The 22686-nt window shown below is 41.5% G+C and overlaps 1 protein-coding gene across 2 annotated transcripts in view; it reads left to right on the forward strand.

Annotated features, from left to right (window-relative positions):
- Window positions 1-1941: 1941 nt before the first annotated feature.
- The window catches only part of LOC124031670 (plakophilin-3-like), a 71654-nt gene continuing 50909 nt past the window's right edge, over window positions 1942-22686 (forward strand). Inside the window, exons 1-2 of one of the 2 annotated variants that reach the window (XM_046343213.1) lie at window positions 1942-2081; window positions 3995-4178. In XM_046343213.1, coding sequence (XP_046199169.1) covers window positions 2073-2081; window positions 3995-4178 — 193 coding nt within the window. In that variant the 5' untranslated portion in view covers window positions 1942-2072. Of the gene's footprint in view, window positions 2082-3724; window positions 4179-22686 lie in introns of those variants that run through there. The other variant, XM_046343203.1, reaches the window with a different exon arrangement.

A 22686-nucleotide genomic window follows, 5' to 3' on the forward strand; every position in this document is an offset into this window, starting at 1 on the left:
TGTGTGTGTGTGTGTGTGTGTGTGTATGTAGAGTGTGTATATAAATGGTGTATATAGATGGTGTATGTAGAGTGTGTATAGGCTTGTCTACCATATGAATCCTCTCTCTGTGCCAGACTGGATTCAAGTGACTTTTCATTCTTTTGTTTTCTTTATTCTTCTGTATTTATTTATCTATAAATGTTATTTATGTGTGTGTGTGTGTGTGTGTGTGTGTGTGTGTGTGTGTGTGTGTGTGTGTGTGTGTGTGTGTGTGTGTGTGTGTGTGTGTGTGTGTGTGTGTGTGTGTGTGTGTGTGTGTGTGTGTGTGTGTGTGTGTGTGTGTGTGTGTGTGTGTGTGTTTGTGTGTATATACAGTGTGTGTATACGGTGCGTATTTGTATATACAGTGTGTGTATACAGACATTTTTCCACTATTTATGCGCAATACAGAGAACACCAGAAGAGAAGAATTACAATTTAATTACCACAGTGAGTTATTGTAATGTTTGTTTATGTGTCAATTAATCTCATAAGGGATAGGTTGCCAGATGGAGGTTTGACACACACACACACACAACAAAAAAATGTCATTCATTCATTTAATTTCCAGTCCCATGCCCTTCTCTGCCCTACCTCCCTCACCCTCCTGTTTCCTCTCCCACCCTCTGCCCTTTACGTACCGACACCAGACTGAGCACTGACACCTGCAACACACCTGCACAGGAGCAGTGATCTCACTCCCTGTCCCTGCCCACGACACACCCTGTTCTGAGGCCTGAGTCAGCCATAGGTTGTACGAGTCAACACACCCTGTTCTGAGGCCTGCGTCAGCCATAGGTTGTACGAGAAAGATGGTGTGGTAGTAAACTGTCTACGCTTTCAGTCTATTGTGTGGTAGTGTGAGGATATGGTAGGGTTCTTCGGCTGTAGGATAACCTTTTCGGGGGGGTTCCTGGTAGAACACTCTGTTTTACATGGAACCCAAAAGTGTTCTAACTGGAACCCAAAAGTGTTCTGCCTGGAACCAAAAAGTGTTCTACCTGGAACCAAAAAGTGTTCTACCTGGAACCAAAAAGTGTTCTACCTGGAACCCAAAAGTGCTCTACCTGGAACCAAAAAGTGTTCTACCTGGAACCAAAAAGTGTTCTACCTGGAAACAAAAAGTGTTCTACCTGGAACCAAAAAGTGTTCTACCTAGAACCAAAAAGTGTTCTACCTGGAACCAAAAAGTGTTCTACCTGGAACCAAAAAGGCGTATTTAAAAGGGTTCTCATATGTGGAGTGTAGAACATAAGATAAAACATGATGTGTGATATCAGATCTACTAACCAGTCTTTCTGTCTCAATGACATTACCCTCTTCTTTGAGTCATCTCTCTCTTTATCTCACACAAACAGAGAGACACACACACACACACACACACACACACACACACACACACACACACACACACACACACACACACACACACACACACACACACACACACACACACACACACACACACACACACACACACACACACACACACACACACACACACACACACACACACACACACACACACACACACACACACACACACACACACACACACACTCTCTCTCACTTTCTCTCTCTCTCACTTTCTCTCTCTCTCTTTAACTGTCTCTCTCTCTCTCTCTCACTTTCTCTCTATCTCTCTCTCACTTTCTCTCTCACACACTCTCTCTCTCTCACTTTCTCTCTCTCTCTTTCTCTCTCACTCACTTTCTCTCTCTCACTTTCTCTCTCTCTCTCTCTCTCTCTCTCTCTCTCTCTCTCTCTCTCTCTCTCTCTCTCTCTCTCTCTCTCTCTCTCTCTCTCTCTCTCTCTCTCTCTCCACACAATGGTGTCCCTCTGGTACATACGGTTGAGACAGGCTACTGAGCAGTGAACTCTTTCATCCAAACCAAAGCCAAGCTAGTTGTGAGGGCGGTGACTACGAGAAGTCCTCTATAAATATATCAACACGTTTCTACAGTTTCATTCCATCAGATCACACTACATCACTACACTACAAGAGAACCTTACCTGAGACGTACCTGTCCTGATCACTCCACTGAGACGTAATGGTAATGGTGAGTATAGGGATTTGACTGCTATTGGCTATTAGCTGCTATTTAGGGGGAACAACTGTTTGATAATTAGGTTTTTAACTGTGAATTAATTTACAGATACAATATTTGAACTTCTAATAAGAATGTCAGAAGCATTGTCAGGCTGTTTGTATTACTGCTAATTAACACAATGATTGGACGCTACTGTAGTAGGTAGCCGATGGCAACCATGGCGAGATTAAGTTCGTTATTAGGGATACAAGGGGTAAGTGTAGAGTTGTTAGGTCAGGGCATTTGGGAGAGAGGTCTGTTAAACTAGGTTACATCCTACTCCCTAGACCTGCTCTACAGCAGTGGTTCCCTACAGCCTAACCCCTGCTGGGGGTCCTGGAGGACCGGAGTTAGGCTGTTGGGGGTCTTGGAGGACTGGAGTAGGGGACCACTGTTGGGGGTCCTGGAGGACTGGAGTAGGGAACCTGTGTTGGGGGTCCTGGAGGACTGGAGTAGGGAACCTGTGTTGGGGTCCTGGAGGACTGGAGTAGGGAACCACTGTTGGGGGTCCTGGAGGACTGGAGTAGGGAACCACTGTTGGGGGTCCTGGAGGACTGGAGTAGGGAACCTGTGTTGGGGGTCCTGGAGGACTGGAGTAGGGAACCACTGTTGGGGGTCCTGGAGGACTGGAGTAGGGAACCACTGTTGGAGGTCCTGGAGGACTGGAGTAGGGAACCACTGTTGGGGGTCCTGGAGGACTGGAGTAGGGAACCACTGTTGGGGGTCCTGGAGGACTGGAGTAGGGAACCACTGTTGGGGGTCCTGGAGGACTGGAGTAGGGAACCACTGTTGGGGGTCCTGGAGGACTGGAGTAGGGAACCACTGCTATAGACAAACGGCATTGAATCTGATTTTTAGGGATAGGGACCTTGACCACCTCTTATCCTTAGTGAATGATGATCCTCTGGAACACATTTGAGATGAGACGATATTGTACCTAACAATGAATTGTGAGTAGTGATAAAACCAATGTGTCAGCTGGTAATGTGTTAAAGGTGCTACCAACACAACTACAGCATGGAGATACACTGATCAGAGATACACACGCCAGTCTCACCACACCTTGTGTCAGTCAGAGCTTTATTCATACTGCACCACACCTTGTGTCAGTCAGAGCTTTATTCATACTGCACCACACCTTGTGTCAGTCAGAGTTGTATTCATACTGCACCTTGTTGTGTGATTGGCTCTAATCAAATCAAACTTTATTTAAAGGGGCTTTTGATCTTTGTCAGAAAATATGTATTTATTTAAAAAGTTTATGGAATTGTAGAGAAAAAAAGAAGTGTTTTTACACATGAATAACCTATTATTATTATTGTTGTTGTTGTGATCATTAATAATGCTATCTATTCTTGTTATTGTTAATAGCCGTATCAACGTTAATATTAGTAATATTATTTCGAATATTATTTATATCTATGTCATTATCATTATTTTATATTCTGTCATTAATTCTATTGAACCGTCCACCTTACGAAATACACACGACCTACGGTAGAGTGAGAGAGATGATTTCCCTGTCAGGTAGCCTGTTCTCTCTCTCTCTCTCTCTCTCTCTCTCAGACTCCACCCCATTGTTATTTCAATCAGATACCGTTCATTTCCGAGAAAGCAGTCTTTCGAAAAGTATCTCACACCTACCTGAGTGAGAAACTCAACAACCAATATCGATTAAACTGATTCAAAAATTAATTATTTTCCGGAACAGAATTAGTTGAAACGAGAAATAGACAAACACACAGAGCTCTCGGTTAGAATACTTGTAACTTTTATATTCAATTTTCCTGGGACTGGCAACTAGATTGTACATCCAACGGTCACAACCGATTTTCGAAATGAGTATCGTGGCTCAAGACCATGTATTTTTGTCCGCTTTGCAGCCCAAAACCGCGGTCAGCACTTACGCGGTCCCGTCCGAGATGCAGCTCGGAGGGAATGGGGCCACCCTGTCGGATGAGATGACCCGGGGAAAACGGGTCCAGCAGCAGGTTGCTATGCGGCTCGCAGAGAAATCATCCACACTTCCGAGACAGAACGGCTCAGCCTCACACTATACCTCCTCAGGTAGGACCGAACTCGTCGCCTATGGTGACATGACACTCAAATGTACAGCAGGCTACTGATTTGATACATAAGCAAACTATTGACTTGACAATGAAATGTGTTTAGCCGAAGTGTATATAGAGTGTATCTAGTATATTTAGTGTATCTCTACTATATGCCAATAGGGTTCCGATCCAGACCCGTTAAACGCGCATAAATGGAACGTTATTTCACGTTTTATGTACTTTTTTTCTAATACCTTATTCGTGCCATGGAATGTATGCATGAAATATAGCATGCTATTCACCTATTCACTATTCGTTTGTGGTGGAGATGAAGGTGTGGCGCAGGTGTGTGTCTAGGATTGGGTAGGAGGTGTGTCTACATATAGATAAACCATATTCCGTCCTTGATTTAATTCCCCTAATAATTACATCACCTCGAGGGAGGAAAACCATGAATAAGGTCTTGCGTACCTACCAGTTCTAAGTGGAAAAAAATCATATACTTCATTTCGTTTTTATTAATTTTTATTTAGTAAATAACACCATTTTCTATCCACTGTGATTTACAACTTGATAAGAGCTAGGTTAATGAGTCATTCATTTGCATAAGAGGATTGTAAATATAAATTACAATTGTTTTAGATTTACTGGAGATAAAATGTGAAAGAAGAGTCATATGGCATTAAACTGAAGCATATCGACATATCAACTTTCCCACGGTGACGTTTATGAAATGCAGTGTGCCGTTAATGCAGAATTTAAAGTTCATGTCCTTTTAACTTGTATCACGTTACATATCTGGAGCCAATGTCAATAAGGCCCACAGTGTTCCTGAGAGTTGCCAGCAATAGTGTGTCATAATAGGCGAACTTTACGCAATCACTTGTGGACATGTAGCCTATTAGAATCACGATGGGAACTCACGACCCCAACCTAGCAGTTTAAACCCGGATCCTGGTGTGCAGTTCACCATGACTGAACCGTTGTCAGTGGGCTAACAGCTCCGTGATTGGTAAAAATACAGGGTCTTCATAGAACTATTGGTCGCTATTGAACTTGACTATGGCAACTTTCAGGATGAATATTTATTTATTCACCAATATATTTTAGTTGTGTACAAGGCTGTCCAAACCTGTTTTTAATGGTTCATAAATACTTTCCTATCCCTAAATAATCTACAAGATCAGAGTATTTTATTTTTTTAATCTACCAATTGGTGCTGAAACAGAGACGAATATGCATATATTTAAATTACTTTGTTTCTCTGATCACTAATGTTCTGAACCCGTTTCCTCGTTATATTCTAGTCAATGTATTTGAGTCTGTTGACAAAATCAAAACACTGGGGATGGCTTAAGATAAATATACTGAAAAGCCTATTGTACCTCAGAGTATCTGTGTTTGACTTTCCATACCTGTCACCTTGTTTTCCTCTCCATGCTGGAAATGTTGGAGGGAAATGATTCATTCACACACACACGCACACACACACACGCACACACACACACACACACACACACTATTCGACAGGACTGTGAGAATGAACCAAAACAATGAACTGCTGCATCCTCTTGCTTTTAGATTGTATGAATATAGTTATTGAACTGACAAGCCCAAACATGCTTTCATAAAATTAACTCACTGCCAGGTACAAGAGAGAGGGAGAGAGAGAGAGAGAGACAGAGAGAGAGAGAGAGAGAGAGAGAGAGAGAGAGAGAGAGAGAGAGAGAGAGAGAGAGAGAGAGAGAGAGAGAGAGAGAGAGAGAGAGAGAGAGAGAGGGAGGAGAGAGGGGAGAGAGAGAGAGAGGGAGAGAGAGAGAGAGAGAGAGAGAGAGAGAGAGAGAGAGAGAGAGAGAGAGAGAGAGAGAGAGAGAGAGAGAGAGAGAGAGAGAGAGAGAGAGAGAGAGAGAGAGAGAGAGAGAGAGAGAGAGAGAGACAGACAGACAGACAGACAGACAGACAGACAGACAGACAGACAGACAGACAGACAGACAGACAGACAGACAGACAGACAGACAGACAGACAGACAGACAGACAGACAGACAGACAGACAGACAGACAGACAGACAGACAGACAGACAGACAGACAGACAGACAGACAGACAGACAGACAGACAAGAGGGAGAGAGAGAGAAAGGGAGAGAGAGGGAGAGAGAGACAGAGAGACAGAGACAGAAAGAGGGAGAGAGAGAGAAAGGGAGAGTGAGAGAGAGAGGGAGAGAGAGAGGGAGAAAGAAAGAGAAAGAGAGAGAAGAGGGAGGGAGAGAGAGAAGTCCTTGCCAAGGACTAGGGTGAAAGGAAGATATTCAGTGAAGCAAGGCCTGGTCTAAGGCTTTTCAGTAAGACTGAGATCCAGATGATTGGCTTACAGGTGTTACTCAGGCTAAGTCTGTTCTTAGTCCTCCTATGACCTCACAGCTATCTCGACACAACGAGGACTAGGGTGAAAGCAAAGCGCTTCAGTCAGAATTGGTTCAGTCAGACTTGGTTCAGTCAGACTTGGTTCAGTCAGACTTGGTTCAGTCAGGCTTGGTTCAGTCAGACTTTGTTCAGTCAGACTTGGTTCAATCAGACTTGGCTCAGTCGGACATGGTTCAGTCAGACATGGTTCAGTCATACTTTGTTCAGTCATACTTGGTTCAGTCAGACTTGGTTCAGTCAGACTTGGTTCAGTGAGACTTGTTTCAGCGAGACTTGGTTCAGTCAGACTTGGTTCACTCAGACTTGGTTCAGTCAGACTTGGTTCACTCAGACTTGGTTCAGTCAGACTTGGTTCACTCAGACTTGGTTCAGTCAGACTTTGTTCAGTCAGACTTGGTTCAGTGAGATTGCGTTCCCAGGTCTGTCTGAGTATTAATCAGCTTTAGAGAGAAGAGGGTTTAATGGATACGTAGTTAATGAGAGGTAGCGAGAACAGGTTTGTGTGATACTTGGATACCTAGTCTTATCAGTGTAATTACATATCACTGTCTGTCTGTCTGTCTGTCTGTCTGTCTGTCTGTCTGTCTGTCTGTCTGTCTGTCTGTCTGTCTGTCTGTCTGTCTGTCTGTCTGTCTGTCTGTCTGTCTGTCTGTCTGTCTGTCTGTCTGTCTGTCTGTCTGTCTGTCTGTCTGTCTGTCTGTCTGTCTGTCTGTCTGTCTGTCTGTCTGTCTGTCTGTCTGTCTGTCTGTCTGTCTGTCTGTCTGTCTGTCTGTCTGTCTACACATAGCATGCTGGGTGTAACTATGTTTCTCTATTCTGACACTTCCTATCGGTTGACTTGTTCACATGACTGTATTAGCTGAGTCGACCGTGCTGAAGACATGACGAAGGCTTAGTGTCCGGTACCTGTGTCGTCTAGTCGACCGTGCTGAAGACATGACGAAGGCTTAGTGTCCGGTACCTGTGTCGTCTAGTCGACCGTGCTGAAGACATGACGAAGGCTTAGTGTCCGGTACCTGTGTCGTCTAGTCGACCGTGCTGAAGACATGACTAAGGTTTAGTGTTCGGTACCTGTGTCGTCTAGTCGACCGTGCTGAAGACATGACTAAGGTTTAGTGTCCGGTACCTGTGTCGTCTAGTCGACCGTGCTGAAGACATGACTAAGGTTTAGTGTCCGGTACCTGTGTCGTCTAGTCGACCGTGCTGAAGACATGACTAAGGTTTAGTGTCCGGTACCTGTGTCGTCTAGTCGACCGTGCTGAAGACATGACGAAGGTTTAGTGTCCGGTACCTGTGTCGTCTAGTCGACCGTGCTGAAGACATGACGAAGGTTTAGTGTCCGGTACCTGTGTCGTCTAGTCGACCGTGCTGAAGACATGACTAAGGTTTAGTGTCCGGTACCTGTGTCGTCTAGTCGACCGTGCTGAAGACATGACGAAGGTTTAGTGTCCGGTACCTGTGTCGTCTAGTCGACCGTGCTGAAGACATGACGAAGGTTTAGTGTCCGGTACCTGTGTCGTCTAGTCGACCGTGCTGAAGACATGACTAAGGTTTAGTGTCCGGTACCTGTGTCGTCTAGTCGACCGTGCTGAAGACATGACTAAGGTTTAGTGTCCAGTACCTGACTAATGTTTAGTGTCCGGTACCTGTGTCGTCTAGTCGACCGTGCTGAAGACATGACTAATGTTTTGTGTCCGGTACCTGTGTCGTCTAGTCGACCGTGCTGAAGACATGACTAATGTTTTGTGTCCGGTACCTGACTAATGTTTAGTGTCCGGTACCTGTGTCGTCTAGTCGACCGTGCTGAAGACATGACGAAGGCTTAGTGTCCGGTACCTGTGTCGTCTAGTCGACCGTGCTGAAGACATGACGAAGGTTTAGTGTCCGGTACCTGTGTCGTCTGCAGAATGAGAGCAGAAACAGGATATGTTGCATAGCGTTCTTTTTCTCATAACCCCCCCCCCCAAATAAAACAGATTGTTGACTCACTGATCTAAACCTCTCACTTCATGGGAAATATACAGGCAACTGTTCCCTGACTATTACCATGCTGTAATTTAGGGTATGACCAGCTTGGTGCATCATACCCCTCTACTCACACAGTGAAACTGGTCCGGTAACTGTTCTCTGACTATTACCATGCTGTAATTTAGGGTATGACCAGCTTGGTGCATCATACCTCTCTACTCACACAGTGAAACTGGTCCGGTATATCCCGGGGCAGGCAGAGACACACCTACCGGAGGAAGAGAGCGACAGTCAACATGACTTCTTCTGTCTGGGATGCTGTGCAAACTGAGTGGGTTTTGTCTCAGCCATTGTGGTGTTGTCAGCAGGGCAGGGCTTGGGCCATGGGGTGTTGTCAGCAGAGCCTCAGCCATGGGGTGTTGTCAGCAGAGCCTCAGCCATGGGGTGTTGTGGTGTTGTCAGCAGGGCCTCAGCCATGGGGTGTTGTGGTGTTGTCAGCAGGGCCTCAGCCATGGGGTGTTGTGGTGTTGTCAGCAGGGCCTCAGCCATGGGGTGTTGTGGTGTTGTCAGCAGGGCCTCAGCCATGGGGTGTTGTGGTGTTGTCAGCAGGGCCTCAGACATGGGGTGTTGTGGTGTTGTCAGCAGGGCCTCAGACATGGGGTGTTGTGGTGTTGTCAGCAGGGCCTCAGACATGGGGTGTTGTGGTGTTGTCAGCAGGGTCTCAGACATGGGGTGTTGTGGTGTTGTCAGCAGGGCAGGGCCTCAGCCATGGGGGGTTGTGGTGTTGTCAGTAGGGCCTCAGCCATGGGGTGTTGTGGTGTTGTCAGCAGGGCCTCAGCCATGTGGTGTTGTGGTGTTGTCAGCAGGGCCTCAGCCATGGGGTGTTGTGGTGTTGTCAGCAGGGCAGGGCCTCAGCCATGGGGTGTTGTGGTGTTGTCCGTAGGGCCTCAGCCATGGGGTGTTGTGGTGTTGTCAGCAGGGCCTCAGCCATGGGGTGTTGTGGTGTTGTCAGCAGGGCACGGCATGGGGTGTTGTGGTGTTGTCAGCAGGGCACGGCATGGGGTGTTGTGGTGTTGTCAGCAGGGCCTCAGCCATGGGGTGTTGTGGTGTTGTCAGTAGGGCCTGGACCATGGGGTGTTGTGGTGTTGTCAGCAGGGCCTGGACCATGGGGTGTTGTGGTGTTGTCAGCAGGGCCTCAGACATGGGGTGTTGTGGTGTTGTCAGCAGGGCCTCAGCCATGGGGTGTTGTGGTGTTGTCAGCAGGGCCTGGACCATGGGGTGTTGTGGTATTGTCAGCAGGGCCTCAGCCATGTGGTGTTGTGGTGTTGTCAGCAGGGCCTCAGCCATGGGGTGTTGTGGTGTTGTCAGCAGGGCAGGGCCTCAGCCATGGGGTGTTGTGGTGTTGTCAGTAGGGCCTCAGCCATGGGGTGTTGTGGTGTTGTCAGCAGGGCCTCAGCCATGGGGTGTTGTGGTGTTGTCAGCAGGGCCTCAGCCATGGGGTGTTGTGGTGTTGTCAGCAGGGCCTCAGCCATGCCATGGGCCTGGACCATGGGGTGTTGTGGTGTTGTCAGCAGGGCCTGGACCATGGGGTGTTGTGGTATTGTCAGCAGGGCCTCAGCCATGTGGTGTTGTGGTGTTGTCAGCAGGGCCTCAGCCATGGGGTGTTGTGGTGTTGTCAGGGCAGGGCAGCCATGGGGTGTTGTGGTGTTGTCAGCAGGGCAGGGCATGGGGGTGTGTCAGCAGGGCCTCAGACATGGGGTGTTGTGGTGTTGTCAGCAGGGCCTCAGCCATGGGGTGTTGTGGTGTTGTCAGCAGGGCAGGGCCTCAGACATGGGGTGTGTCTCTCTTTTCTTTCTACATTTCTCACCTCTCACTCTTTCCCTCTCTTTTTTTTTCTTACCTTATCCTTCACCAACCGGTTTGTTGCCTGAGGCTCTGACTCAGCTAAGCATGAAGCTCACACACCTCTACCTTCTGCCTACCTGCCTGGAGTCACTCACACACACACACACACACACACACACACACACACACACACACACACACACACACACACACACACACACACACACACACACACACACACACACACACACACACACACACACACACACACACACACACACACACACACACACACACACACACACACACACACACACACACACACACACACACACACACACGTTCTACTGGATATTAGCAGTGATACAAGTATTGCATCCATTCAGTATAAAATATTACATCTGTGATGCAAATCTGCACCACAGTCTTGATGTCCCTGTGTGGCCTGTTTCGGAGCCTGTTGGGAATTAACCTACTAGGCTATAGGTCTCACCCTGTACTTCAACACAGGGGATCAGTTCCTTTGAGGCTTGAGAGAGAGAGAGAGTAGGTCAGGGGGAACAGTCCCATTTCCTTTGTGTTAGGATATGACAGGGGCCAACAGTCATTTCTGTGAGATCATTTCTGGTAAATGAAGGATCTGTCTGGACCAGTCTATGCTCATAGCTCGCCTATAATTTAAGCAGGTCATGTCACAGCATGTGAAACATTTAAATGTAACCAAATTGTCTCCTCTCTCTGCACACACTGGTGCTCACAAACATATTCCTCAGTAACATATTCCTCAGTAACATATTCCTCTGTAACATATTCCTCAGTAAACATATTCCTCAGTAACATATTCCTCAGTAACATATTCCTCAGTAACATATTCCTCAGTAACATATTCCTCAGTAACATATTCCTCAGTAACATATTCCTCAGTAACATATTCCTCAGTAACATATTCCTCAGTAACATATTCCTCAAACATATTCCTCAGTAACATATTCCTCAGTAACATATTCCTCAGTAACATATTCCTCAGTAACATATTCCTCAGTAACATATTCCTCACAGACATATTCCTCAGTAACATATTCCTCAGTAACATATTCCTCAGTAACATATTCCTCAGTAACATATTCCTCAGTAACATATTCCTCAGTAACATATTCCCCAGTAACATATTCCTCAGTAACATATTCCTCAGTAACATATTCCTCAGTAAACATATTCCTCAGTAACATATTCCTCAGTAACATATTCCTCAGTAACATATTCCTGACAAACATATTCCTCAGTAACATATTCCTCAGTAACATATTCCTCAGTAACATATTCCTCAGTAACATATTCCTCAGTAACATATTCCTCAGTAACATATTCCTCAGTAACATATTCCTCAGTAACATATTCCTCAATAAAATATTCCTCAGTAACATATTCCTCAATAAAATATTCCTCAGTAACATATTCCTCACAGACATATTCCTCAGTAACATATTCCTCAGTAACATATTCCTCAGTAACATATTCCTCAGTAACATATTCCTCAGTAACATATTCCTCATAAACATATTCCTCAGTAACATATTCCTCAGTAACATATTCCTCAGTAACATATTCCTCAGTAACATATTCCTCAGTAACATATTCCTCAGTAACATATTCCTCAGTAACATATTCCTCAGTAACATATTCCTCACAGACATATTCCTCAGTAACATATTCCTCAGTAACATATTCCTCACAGACATATTCCTCAGTAACATATTCCTCAGTAACATATTCCTCAGTAACATATTCCTCAGTAACATATTCCTCAGTAACATATTCCTCAGTAACATATTCCTCAGTAACATATTCCTCAGTAACATATTCCTCAGTAACATATTCCTCAGTAACATATTCCTCAGTAACATATTCCTCAGTAACATATTCCTCAGTAACATATTCCTCAGTAACATATTCCTCAGTAACATATTCCTCAGTAACATATATTCCTCAGTAGACATATTCCTCAGTAACATATTCCTCAGTAACATATTCCTCAGTAACATATTCCTCAGTAACATATTCCTCAGTAACATATTCCTCAGTAACATATTCCTCAGTAACATATTCCTCAGTAACATATTCCTTAGTAACATATTCCTCAGTAACATATTCCTCAGTAACATATTCCTCAGTAACATATTCCTCAGTAACATATTCCTCAGTAACATATTCCTCAGTAACATATTCCTCAGTAACATATTCCTCAGTAACATATTCCTCAGTAACATATTCCTCAGTAACATATTCCTCAGTAACATATTCCTCAGTAACATATTCCTCAGTAACATATTCCTCAGTAACATATTCCTCAGTAACATATTCCTCAGTAACATATTCCTCAGTAACATATTCCTCAGTAACATATTCCTCAGTAGACATATTCCTCAGTAACATATTCCTCAGTAACATATTCCTCAGTAACATATTCCTCGCAGACATATTCCTCAGTAACATATTCCTCAGTAACATATTCCTCGCAGACATATTCCTCAGTAACATATTCCTCAGTAACATATTCCTCTCAAACATATTCCTCAGTAACATATTCCTCAGTAACATATTCCTCAGTAACATATTCCTCAGTAACATATTCCTCAGTAACATATTCCTCAGTAACATATTCCTCAGTAACATATTCCTCAGTAACATATTCCTCACAGACATATTCCTCAGTAACATATTCCTCAGTAACATATTCCTCAGTAACATATTCCTCAGTAACATATTCCTCAGTAACATATTCCTCAGTAACATATTCCTCAGTAACATATTCCTCAGTAACATATTCCTCAGTAACATATTCCTCAGTAACATATTCCTCAGTAACATATTCCTCAGTAACATATTCCTCAGTAACATATTCCTCAGTAACATATTCCTCAGTAACATATTCCTCAGTAACATATTCCTCAGTAACATATTCCTCAGTAACATATTCCTCAGTAACATATTCCTCAGTAACATATTCCTCAGTAACATATTCCTCAGTAACATATTCCTCAGTAACATATTCCTCAGTAACATATTCCTCAGTAACATATTCCTCAGTAACATATTCCTCAGTAACATATTCCTCAGTAACATATTCCTCAGTAACATATTCCTCAGTAACATATTCCTCAGTAACATATTCCTCAGTAACATATTCCTCAGTAACATATTCCTCAGTAACATATTCCTCAGTAACATATTCCTCAGTAACATATTCCTCAGTAACATATTCCTCAGTAACATATTCCTCAGTAACATATTCCTCAGTAACATATTCCTCAGTAACATATTCCTCAGTAACATATTCCTCAGTAACATATTCCTCAGTAACATATTCCTCAGTAACATATTCCTCAGTAACATATTCCTCAGTAACATATTCCTCAGTAACATATTCCTCAGTAACATATTCCTCACAGACATATTCCTCAGTAACATATTCCTCAGTAACATATTCCTCAGTAACATATTCCTCGCAGACATATTCCTCAGTAACATATTCCTCAGTAACATATTCCTCTCAAACATATTCCTCAGTAACATATTCCTCAGTAACATATTCCTCAGTAACATATTCCTCAGTAACATATTCCTCAGTAACATATTCCTCAGTAACATATTCCTCAGTAACATATTCCTCACAGACATATTCCTCAGTAACATATTCCTCAGTAACATATTCCTCAGTAACATATTCCTCGCAGACATATTCCTCAGTAACATATTCCTCAGTAACATATTCCTCTCAAACATATTCCTCAGTAACATATTCCTCAGTAACATATTCCTCAGTAACATATTCCTCAGTAACATATTCCTCAGTAACATATTCCTCAGTAACATATTCCTCAGTAACATATTCCTCAGTAACATATTCCTCAGTAACATATTCCTCAGTAACATATTCCTCAGTAACATATTCCTCAGTAACATATTCCTCAGTAACATATTCCTCAGTAACATATTCCTCAGTAACATATTCCTCAGTAACATATTCCTCAGTAACATATTCCTCAGTAACATATTCCTCAGTAACATATTCCTCAGTAACATATTCCTCAGTAACATATTCCTCAGTAACATATTCCTCAGTAACATATTCCTCAGTAACATATTCCTCAGTAACATATTCCTCAGTAACATATTCCTCAGTAACATATTCCTCAGTAACATATTCCTCAGTAACATATTCCTCAGTAACATATTCCTCAGTAACATATTCCTCAGTAACATATTCCTTCAGTAACATATTCCTCAGTAACATATTCCTCAGTAACATATTCCTCAGTAACATATTCCTCAGTAACATATTCCTCACAGACATATTCCTCAGTAACATATTCCTCAGTAACATATTCCTCAGTAACATATTCCTCGCAGACATATTCCTCAGTAACATATTCCTCAGTAACATATTCCTCTCAAACATATTCCTCAGTAACATATTCCTCAGTAACATATTCCTCAGTAACATATTCCTCAGTAACATATTCCTCAGTAACATATTCCTCAGTAACATATTCCTCAGTAACATATTCCTCAGTAGACATATTCCTCAGTAACATATTCCTCAGTAACATATTCCTCAGTAACATATTCCTCAGTAACATATTCCTCAGTAACATATTCCTCAGTAACATATTCCTCAAACATATTCCTCAGTAACATATTCCTCAGTAACATATTCCTCAGTAACATATTCCTTAGTAACATATTCCTCAGTAACATATTCCTCAGTAACATATTCCTCAGTAACATATTCCTCAGTAACATATTCCTCAGTAACATATTCCTCAGTAACATATTCCTCAGTAACATATTCCTCAGTAACATATTCCTCAGTAACATATTCCTCAGTAACATATTCCTCAGTAACATATTCCTCAGAGACATATTCCTCAGTAACATATTCCTCAGTAACATATTCCTCAGTAACATATTCCTCGCAGACATATTCCTCAGTAACATATTCCTCAGTAACATATTCCTCTCAAACATATTCCTCAGTAACATATTCCTCAGTAACATATTCCTCAGTAACATATTCCTTAGTAACATATTCCTCAGTAACATATTCCTCTATTCCTCAGTAACATATTCCTCAGTAACATATTCCTCACAGACATATTCCTCAGTAACATATTCCTCAGTAACATATTCCTCAGTAACATATTCCTCAGTAACATATTCCAGTAACATATTCCTCAGTAACATATTCCTCAGTAACATATTCCTCTCAGTAACATATTCCTCAGTAACATATTCCTCAGTAACATATTCCTCAGTAACATATTCCTCAGTAACATATTCCTCAGTAACATATTCCTCAGTAACATATTCCTCAGTAACATATTCCTCAGTAACATATTCCTCAGTAACATATTCCTCAGTAACATATTCCTCAGTAACATATTCCTCAGTAACATATTCCTCAGTAAACATATTCCTCAGTAACATATTCCTCAGTAACATATTCCTCAGTAACATATTCCTCTGTAACATATTCCTCAGTAACATATTCCTCAGTAACATATTCCTCAGTAACATATTCCTCATTTACATATTCCTCAGTAACATATTCCTCAGTAACATATTCCTCAGTAACATATTCCTCAGTAACATATTCCTCAGTAACATATTCCTCAGTAACATATTCCTCAGTAACATATTCCTCAGTAACATATTCCTCAGTAACATATTCCTCATAACATATTCCTCAGTAACATATTCCTCAGTAACATATTCCTCAGTAACATATTCCTCAGTAACATATTCCTCAGTAACATATTCCTCAGTAACATATTCCTCAGTAACATATTCCTCAGTAACATATTCCTCAGTAACATATTCCTCAGTAACATATTCCTCAGTAACATATTCCTCAGTAACATACATATTCCTCAGTAACATATTCCTCAGTAACATATTCCTCAGTAACATATTCCTCAGTAACATATTCCTCAGTAACATATTCCTCAGTAATTCATATTCCTCAGTAACATATTCCTCAGTAACATATTATTCCTCAGTAACATATTCCTCAGTAACATATTCCTCAGTAACATATTCCTCAGTAACATATTCCTCAGTAACATATTCCTCAGTAACATATTCCTCAGTAACATATTCCTCAGTAACATATTCCTCAGTAACATATTCCTCAGTAACATATTCCTCAGTAACATATTCCTCAGTAACATATTCCTCAGTAACATATTCCTCAGTAACATATTCCTCAGTAACATATTCCTCAGTAACATATTCCTCAGTAACATATTCCTCAGTAACATATTCCTCAGTAACATATTCCTCAGTAACATATTCCTCAGTAACATATTCCTAACATATTCCTCAGTAACATATTCCTCAGTAACATATTCCTCAGTAACATATTCCTCAGTAACATATTCCTCAGTAACATATTCCTCAGTAACATATTCCTCAGTAACATATTCCTCAGTAACATATTCCTCAGTAACATATTCCTCAGTAACATATTCCTCAGTAACATATTCCTCAGTAACATATTCCTCAGTAACATATTCCTCAGTAACATATTCCTCAGTAACATATTCCTCAGTAACATATTCCTCAGTAACATATTCCTCAGTAACATACATATTCCTCAGTAACATATTCCTCAGTAACATATTCCTCAGTAAAACATATTCCTCAGTAACATATTCCTCAGTAACATATTCCTCAGTAACATATTCCTCAGTAACATATTCCTCAGTAACATATTCCTCAGTAACATATTCCTCAGTAACATATTCCTCCTCAGTAACATATTCCTCAGTAACATATTCCTCAGTAACATATTCCTCAGTAACATATTCCTCAGTAACATATTCCTCAGTAACATATTCCTCAGTAATTCATATTCCTCAGTAACATATTCCTCTCAAACATATTCCTCAGTAACATATTCCTCAGTAACATATTCCTCAGTAACATATTCCTCAGTAACATATTCCTCAGTAACATATTCCTCCTCAGTAACATATTCCTCAGTAACATATTCCTCAGTAACATATTCCTCAGTAACATATTCCTCAGTAACATATTCCTCAGTAACATATTCCTCAGTAACATATTCCTCAGTAACATATTCCTCAGTAACATATTCCTCAGTAACATATTCCTCAGTAACATATTCCTCAGTAACATATTCCTCAGTAACATATTCCTCAGTAACATATTCCTCAGTAACATATTCCTCAGTAACATATTCCTCAGTAACATATTCCTCAGTAACATATTCCTCAGTAACATATTCCTCAGTAACATATTCCTCAGTAACATATTCCTCAGTAACATATTCCTCAGTAACATATTCCTCAGTAACATATTCCTCACAGACATATTCCTCAGTAACATATTCCTCAGTAACATATTCCTCTCAAACATATTCCTCAGTAACATATTCCTCAGTAACATATTCCTCAGTAACATATTCCTCAGTAACATATTCCTCAGTAACATATTCCTCAGTAGACATATTCCTCAGTAACATATTCCTCAGTAACATATTCCTCAGTAACATATTCCTCAGTAACATATTCCTCAGTAACATATTCCTCAGTAACATATTCCTCAGTAACATATTCCTATTCCTCAGTAACATATTCCTCAGTAACATATTCCTCAGTAACATATTCCTCAGTAACATATTCCTCAGTAACATATTCCTCAGTAACATATTCCTCAGTAACATATTCCTCAGTAACATATTCCTCAGTAACATATTCCTCAGTAACATATTCCTCAGTAACATATTCCTCAGTAACATATTCCTCAGTAACATATTCCTCAGTAACATATTCCTCAGTAACATATTCCTCAGTAACATATTCCTCAGTAACATATTCCTCAGTAACATATTCCTCAGTAACATATTCCTCAGTAACATATTCCTCAGTAACATATTCCTCAGTAACATATTCCTCAGTAACATATTCCTCAGTAACATATTCCTCAGTAACATATTCCTCAGTAACATATTCCTCAGTAACATATTCCTCAGTAGACATATTCCTCAGTAACATATTCCTCAGTAACATATTCCTCAGTAACATATTCCTCAGTAACATATTCCTCAGTAACATATTCCTCAGTAACATATTCCTCAGTAACATATTCCTCAGTAACATATTCCTCAGTAACATATTCCTCAGTAACATATTCCTCAGTAACATATTCCTCAGTAACATATTCCTCAGTAACATATTCCTCAGTAACATATTCCTCAGTAGACATATTCCTCAGTAACATATTCCTCAGTAACATATTCCTCAGTAACATATTCCTCAGTAACATATTCCTCAGTAACATATTCCTCAGTAACATATTCCTCAGTAACATATTCCTCAGTAACATATTCCTCAGTAACATATTCCTCAGTAACATATTCCTCAGTAACATATTCCTCAGTAACATATTCCTCAGTAACATATTCCTCAGTAACATATTCCTCAGTAACATATTCCTCTCAAACATATTCCTCAGTAACATATTCCTCAGTAACATATTCCTCAGTAACATATTCCTCAGTAACATATTCCTCAGTAACATATTCCTCAGTAACATATTCCTCAGTAACATATTCCTCAGTAACATATTCCTCTGTAACATATTCCTCTGTAACATATTCCTCAGTAACATATTCCTCAGTAACATATTCCTCAGTAACATATTCCTCTGTATATTCCTCTGTAACATATTCCTCAGTAACATATTCCTCAGTAACATATTCCTCAGTAACATATTCCTCAGTAACATATATATTCCTCAGTAACATATTCCTCAGTAACATATTCCTCAGTAACATATTCCTCAGTAACATATTCCTCAGTAACATATTCCTCAGTAACATATTCCTCAGTAACATATTCCTCAGTAACATATTCCTCAGTAACATATTCCTCAGTAACATATTCCTCAGTAACATATTCCTCAGTAACATATTCCTCAGTAACATATTCCTCAGTAACATATTCCTCAGTAACATATTCCAGTAACATATTCCTCAGTAACATATTCCTCAGTAACATATTCCTCAGTAACATATTCCTCAGTAACATATTCCTCAGTAACATATTCCTCAGTAACATATTCCTCAGTAACATATTCCTCAGTAACATATTCCTCAGTAACATATTCCTCTGTAACATATTCCTCAGTAACATATTCCTCTGTAACATATTCCTCTGTAACATATTCCTCAGTAACATATTCCTCAGTAACATATTCCTCAGTAACATATTCCTCAGTAACATATTCCTCTGGGACAGGATGCACTTTGTTTATGTCTCCATTTACAGTAGCTTCTGTACAAATATGTTTTAGAACAATGACAACAACAATATGTATGTTATAGAACAACAACAATATGTATGTTATAGAACAACAACAATATGTCTGTTATAGAACAACAACATTAACAATATGTATGTTATAGAACAACAACAATATGTATGTTATAGAACAACAACAACAACAATATGTATGTTATAGAACAACAACAACAACAACAATATGTATGTTATAGAACAACAACATTAACAATATGTATGTTATAGAACAACAACAACAACAACAATATGTCTGTTATAGAACAACAACAACAACAACAATATGTCTGTTATAGAACAACAACAACAACAATATGTCTGTTATAGAACAACAACAACAACAATATGTATGTTATAGAACAACAACAACAACAATATGTATGTTATAGAACAACAACAACAACAATATGTATGTTTTAAAACAATAATAACTATATTTTTGTTAATATGTATTGGACATTAAATTATATTTATTTTGATAAACATAGTGTAGTTTTAGATATTTGTAGTTCAAACACAAACCTGTGTCAGTTTCACTATAAATAAGACACCATAAGGTCACTGCTCTCTGTCAGTTACTAAGGCGCTGTCTCTAGGTCTCTGTCTCTGTGTCTTTCTGTCCCTGTGTCTCTCTGTCTCTGTGTCTCTGTCTCTGTGTCTTTCTGTCCCTGTGTCTCTCTGTCTCTGTGTCTTTCTGTCTCTGTGCCTCTGTCTCTGTGTCTTTCTGTCCCTGTGTCTCTCTGTCTCTGTGTCTTTCTGTCCCTGTGTCTCTGTCTCTGTCTCTGTGTCTCTCTGTCTCTGAGTCTCTCTGTCTCTGTCTCTGTGTCTTTCTGTCCCTGTGTCTCTCTGTCTCTGTGTCTCTCTGTCTCTCTGTCTCTGTCTCTGTCTCTGTCTCTGTGTCTTTCTGTCCCTGTGTCTCTCTGTCTCTGAGTCTCTCTGTCTCTCTGTCTCTGTGTCTTTCTGTCCCTGTGTCTCTGTGTCTCTCTGTCTCTCTGTCTCTGTGTCTCTGTCTCTGTGTCTCTGTCTCTGTGTCTTTCTGTCCCTGTGTCTCTCTGTCTCGGAGTCGCTCTGTCTCTGTCTCTGTGTCTCTGTCTCTGTGTCTTTCTGTCCCTGTGTCTCTCTGTCTCTGAGTCTCTCTGTGTCTGTGTCTCTGTCTCTGTGTCTTTCTGTCCCTGTGTCTTTCTGTCCCTGTGTCTCTCTGTCTCTGAGTCTCTCTGTCTCTGTCTCTGTGTCTCTGTCTCTGTGTCTTTCTGTCCCTGTGTCTCTCTGTCTCTGTCTCTGTCTCTCTGTCTCTGTGTCTCTGTGTCTCTCTGTCTCTGAGTCTCTCTGTCTCTGTGTCTCTGTCTCTCTGTCACTGTCTCTGTCTCTGTGTCTCTCTGTCTCTGTGTCTCTCTGTCTCTGTGTCTTTCTGTCCCTGTGTCTCTCTGTTTCTGTCTCTGTGTCTCTGTCTCTGTGTCTTTCTGTCCCTGTGTCTCTCTGTCTCTGAGTCTCTCTGTCTCTGTCTCTGTGTATTTCTGTCCCTGTGTCTCTCTGTCTCTGAGTCTCTCAGTCTCTGTCTCTGTGTCTCTGTCTCTGTGTCTTTCTGTCCCTGTGTCTCTCTGTCTCTGAGTCTCTCTGTCTCTGTCTCTGTGTCTCTGTCTCTGTGTCTCTCTGTCTCTCTGTCTGTCTCTGTGTCTTTCTGTCCCTGTGTCTCTCTGTCTCTGAGTCTCTCTGTCTCTCTGTCTCTGTGTCTTTCTGTCCCTGTGTCTCTGTGTCTCTCTGTCTCTCTGTCTCTGTGTCTCTGTCTCTGTGTCTTTCTGTCCCTGTGTCTTTCTGTCCCTGTGTCTCTCTGTCTCTGAGTCTCTCTGTCTCTGTCTCTGTGTCTCTGTCTCTGTGTCTTTCTATCCCTGTGTCTCTCTGTCTCTCTGTCTCTGTCTCTGTCTCTCTGAGTCTCTCTGTCTCTGTGTCTCTCTGTCTCCGTGTCTCTCTCTCTCTGTCTCTGTGTCTCTCTGTCTCTGTCTCTGTGTCTCTCTGTCTCTGTCTCTGTCTCTGTGTCTCTCTGTCTCTGTCTCTCTCTCAGGGCTTCACTTACACAGCAGCAGTTATTAAGCCGCTGTCTCTCTCTCCTGAGGACGCTGGGTTGTTTTCTTTTAAATCCTTTAACTGTGCTCTAATTCAACTTGTCTGAAGTAGTACATCCAATCGAATAGCCCCGATGCTAATCCCGCCCCTGCGGCTCTACAGGCTTGCTCACATGCTCAAAGTATTTGAAAGAAATCAAATGCTATTTGCACCCAGGTCAGGCTGGTGTGACGCAGGTACTGGATCAGTATTGTTGTCCTCCTGACTGTCAGGTAACCATTGACAACCAGGTCAGAATATAGATGATCACATGTTGGTGTAATGGGTAGTGTGTTTGTGTGTGTGTGCTTGTATGTGTGTGTGTGTGCGTGCGTGCGTGCGTGCCTGCGTGCGTGAGTGAGTAAACAGGAACTTGAATTGTCGGTATTGTATCATTCATGCAGAAGGTCCAGTTAATTAGTTTACATTATTAGGTGTAATTATGACAAGAGATACCTTTCCTCTTACTGCTGCTCTCTCTTGGCCTGATTCCGACTTAGACTTAGACTTAGACTTAGACTTAGCGTATGCAGGGGCCTGATTACGTCTTAGACTTAGCGTATGCAGGTGCCTGATTACGACTTAGACTTAGACTTAGCGTATGCAGGTGCCTGATTACGACTTAGACTTAGCGTATGCAGGGGCCTGATTACGGCTTAGATTTAGCGTATGCAGGTGCCTGATTACGACATAGACTTAGCGTATGCAGGGGCCTGATTACGACTTAGACTTAGCGTATGCAGGGGCCTGATTACGACTTAGACTTAGCGTATGCAGGTGCGGGATGGGCTTTGCAGGCGTGGTTC

The sequence above is a fragment of the Oncorhynchus gorbuscha genome, linkage group LG01 (genome assembly GCF_021184085.1).
Source record: "Oncorhynchus gorbuscha isolate QuinsamMale2020 ecotype Even-year linkage group LG01, OgorEven_v1.0, whole genome shotgun sequence".
NCBI classification, from domain to species: domain Eukaryota; kingdom Metazoa; phylum Chordata; class Actinopteri; order Salmoniformes; family Salmonidae; genus Oncorhynchus; species Oncorhynchus gorbuscha.